This window comes from Mus caroli, unplaced genomic scaffold (assembly GCF_978045245.1).
Source record: "Mus caroli unplaced genomic scaffold, Mus_caroli_1 scaffold_4, whole genome shotgun sequence".
NCBI lineage: Eukaryota > Metazoa > Chordata > Mammalia > Rodentia > Muridae > Mus > Mus caroli.
The window spans coordinates 37782053-37786209 of NW_028227259.1; the positions used below are offsets into that span (position 1 = coordinate 37782053).

The following is a 4157-nucleotide window of genomic DNA, read 5'->3' on the forward strand; positions in this document are numbered from 1 at the left end:
GGCACAGTACTTAAGGCAGGCCCATGGTCTGAAATGTTTGTCGCCTGCCTAATCCTAGTTGGACACCCCTGCCCTAAGGGTAGGTCCTGTGGGGCTTCTAGGGCTACAGTGCCCACAAGGAGGTTGCACTATCCTCAAGGACTGCAGGGAGAAGCAGCCACCAGAGCAGGGACAAGTCCAGACGCCACAGGTCATGGCTCCAAGGTCCTCGGAATGACTTTGGACATCAGAGGCCTTCTGCCAGTGGGTTGCCAGCTCCCCTCCCTTTCCGGTCTATCTGACCTGTGTAGAGAGGCCCTGGCCAGCCTTGATGGAGAGAATGGTACTCCTTCAGTTCTAGCAGGGAGACGCTAGGTCTGGGAAGTCCAATTTATTCTCTTGGCCACATCCTCCCTGCAGACCTGGGGCTGCCTGGAGGCAGAGACCAGTGCCTCAACTCAACTCAGGCCACGCGTGACAGAACCTCTGTGAAACTGACACGAAATCTCCCCAACATTTGATTTGCTCGCCCTCTTTTAAACCCACTCCCACAAGATCACCCTGCATGGGGCAGGTCAGTTTTGAGTTTGTCAAAAGTGCAGGTCTGGAGCATCCCCTCCAGCTGTGAAAAGCGGGATCACACAGCATTAAGATTCAACTTCAACAATTGCCAACATGGGTATAGAGCTTGGGAGCTTGATCTGGGCCTCGACTGACACCATGGTTATGATTCACGATCCTGCAGCGCTGAGAGGTACTCAGAGGAGGGAACTGAGGCCGACTGAGGAGGTGGCTCTGCAGGGGAGCAGGGACCCTATGCTCCAAAGGAATGATGCGCACCAGCAGTGTCTCTGCCATGCTGCTACAAGCGCACTCTCCAATCAGGCCGCGGACCCCGAGCCAGCCCCTTACGAGCTGGTGTGCGCGCCCGCGCGCGCTCCGTCGCCTGTAACCGAGTGAGGTGGAGACTACGGTCTTAGAAAGAGCAGGATTCTAGAACTCACCGCTCAGGCCAGCCCGCGCTCAGCCCGGCCCCGCAGACTGCAGTTGGCCCTGGAGGGGGCGCCCTCGCCGAGTGCGCGCCCTGCGCCGCCGCCTAGGGCTCCTCCCCGGCGCCGCCGGCAGGTTCGCCCAGGCGGCCGCGGGCTCCGGCTCCCGGCCCGCTCCCCCCGGGCCCGCGGCTCGGGCCTGCGGGGCGCCCCGCCCCGCCCCGCTGAGCCCTCCCCGCTGCGCTACTGGACTCAAGTTGGAAGCCGAGCCCGGGCGACAGCACTTGCGCCAAGCGCTCCGCGGCGGCGGAGACGCTGCACCGGCGAGCGGGGAGGGCGAGGCGGCGCCCGCACGGCCAAACGCGGACCTTGGGGGGCGCCCGCACTCGGGAGCAGCAGGAGGACCGCGGGTGTCGGCGCCCAGCCCCGCAAAGTAAAGTTGCAGGGACCCAGAAGAACGGCAACCTGCGCCCCGGCTCGCTTAGCCCCAGCCAGCCCGTTGGGAAGCAGAGTGTCCGGGCCGCCGCCTGCAGCCTGCAGCCCAGTCGGGCACCCGGACCGTGGAGCCGCCTGCGTGCACCAGCTTGGACACCGCATCTCCGTGGGCTGGCGGCCGGGACGTTCCCACTGAACCCAGGCCGAGGGCGGGGCCGCTCGAGGACCCGGGACCTACCCCTATTCCCCCCCACCGCCGCGTCGCCGCGCTCTCTGGGCACCTCCAGCTCTGCACTTACGCGCGCGGCAGCTGCGGGGAGCCCGGCAGCCACGCTCTCCGGCGCGCCGCCCGCCCGCCGGGCCACCACGGCCGAGAGCCGGCTGCGGGGCTTCGTGGCCCCCAGCCGGCGCGCCGGAGAAGCAGGCGGCGATGCGGACGCCGACCCTGGCTGTGGGGCGCCCGAGCTGCCGAGGCTGCGCCCGGGCTCCTGGCAGGACCGCGTAGCTCTCAGGAGGACCATGGCGTCCCCAGCGCTGGCCGCGGCGCTGGCGGCGGCGGCGGCTGAGGGCCCCAACGGGAGCGACGCGGGCGAATGGGGTAGCGGCGGGGGTGCCAACGCCACGGGGAGCGACTGGGTGCCACCGCCGGGCCAGTACTCCGCAGGTGCTGTGGCGGGGTTGGCAGCCGTGGTGGGTTTCCTCATCGTTTTCACCGTGGTAGGCAATGTGCTCGTGGTGATCGCTGTGTTGACCAGCCGAGCGCTGCGCGCCCCGCAGAACCTCTTCCTGGTGTCTCTGGCCTCAGCTGACATCCTGGTGGCCACACTGGTCATGCCCTTTTCGCTGGCCAATGAGCTCATGGCCTACTGGTACTTCGGGCAAGTGTGGTGTGGTGTATACCTGGCACTGGACGTGCTCTTCTGCACCTCGTCCATCGTGCACCTGTGTGCCATTAGTCTGGACCGCTACTGGTCGGTGACGCAAGCTGTAGAGTACAACCTGAAGCGCACGCCGCGCCGTGTCAAGGCCACCATCGTGGCCGTGTGGCTCATCTCCGCTGTCATCTCCTTCCCGCCTCTCGTCTCGTTCTACCGCCGGCCCGACGGCGCCGCCTATCCGCAGTGCGGCCTCAACGATGAGACCTGGTACATCTTGTCCTCCTGCATAGGCTCCTTCTTCGCGCCCTGCCTCATCATGGGCCTGGTCTATGCGCGCATCTACCGCGTGGCCAAGCTGCGCACGCGTACGCTCAGCGAGAAACGCGGCCCCGCCGGCCCCGACGGCGCGTCCCCGACCACAGAGAATGGGCTGGGCAAGGCGGCGGGGGAGAACGGGCATTGCGCGCCCCCGCGCACTGAAGTGGAGCCGGATGAGAGCAGCGCGGCCGAGAGGCGGAGGCGCCGGGGCGCGCTGCGCAGAGGAGGACGGCGGCGAGAGGGTGCCGAGGGGGACACGGGCAGTGCGGACGGACCGGGACCGGGACTGGCGGCCGAGCAGGGTGCTCGGACGGCGTCTCGGTCCCCAGGCCCCGGAGGGCGCCTGTCGCGGGCCAGCTCGCGCTCCGTCGAGTTCTTCCTGTCGCGTCGGCGCCGGGCGCGCAGCAGTGTGTGCCGCCGCAAGGTGGCCCAGGCACGCGAGAAGCGCTTCACCTTCGTGTTGGCGGTGGTCATGGGCGTGTTCGTACTGTGCTGGTTCCCCTTCTTCTTCAGCTACAGCCTGTATGGCATCTGCCGCGAGGCCTGTCAGTTGCCAGAACCGCTCTTTAAGTTTTTCTTCTGGATCGGCTACTGCAACAGCTCGCTCAACCCGGTCATCTACACTGTCTTCAATCAGGACTTCAGGCGCTCTTTCAAGCATATTCTCTTCCGAAGGCGGAGAAGGGGCTTCAGGCAATGACCCCCTGGCCGCCTGGACCTGGACCCACTGACATCCTGGACAGCTCCGAACTCGGGTAGACAGAGAGACCAACAGTGTGGTCTCTCCAGAGTCCCAGGGCGGACTTCAGGGCACAGTGTGGGATGTGGCAGACAGGAGCTGGGCGAGAGACAACTGGGCCTTGGGGAGTGGGGAGGAGAAAGGGAGACCTTTGCCTTCCCATCTCAGCGAGGGGCTGTAGCTAGGTTGTGGATCCAGTTCCTGGGAAGGCTTCTGTGGAGTGTGGCTGTGAACTTAGGGTTTTAGAGCTCAGACAACTAGACTACACCAAGAAAGGAGCACACCACCCCCTTCTCGGTCTTCCCTGTGAGCAAGGGCTGACTTCCTATGACCTGAAAAAGGCATCTGTCTGGGGGAGGAGAGATAGCACAGGCAATCTCTGGTTACTGAGATTGTTTGCCAAATACAATGACAGCCAAAACAACCAAACCATTTTTTTTTAAAAAAATAAACCTTTGTAATCTAAGTGTCAGGTGCATTGGTCAGTTCTTAAGCCAGGGTGTGAGAGAACTCTCCAGATCTTCCCCTGAGCTCCCCATACCCCCAACAGGCACACACTAAGGTATAGAGTGCTCTGAAAGCTGAATTCTAACTGCCTTTCTTTCATGAGGAAGGAAGGGGTTAAAACGGGTAAAGGCTTTGGGTATACGTAAAGTATATACTCGGACTTCTTTTCTTCAAGTGGTTATGAGGCAAAGGAATGGAGGGCCTCAAGCCGATTCCAGGCTTAGATTCTGGGGGAGGGGTGTCCTCCCCACATTCTGTCCCTGCACGGCCCCAGACATCTGCACTCAGAGCCTCGTGTAGTTCTGGCATCCA

General features: G+C 63.5%; 1 protein-coding gene across 1 annotated transcript; it reads left to right on the forward strand.

Annotated features, from left to right (window-relative positions):
• Nucleotides 1-1158: 1158 nt before the first annotated feature.
• Nucleotides 1159-3826, forward strand: Adra2c (adrenoceptor alpha 2C). The gene has a single exon (XM_021163880.3). It carries the CDS (start codon nt 1923-1925, stop codon nt 3297-3299), a length of 1377 nt encoding a protein of 458 aa, XP_021019539.1. The 5' UTR covers nt 1159-1922; the 3' UTR covers nt 3300-3826.
• Nucleotides 3827-4157: the final 331 nt, after the last annotated feature.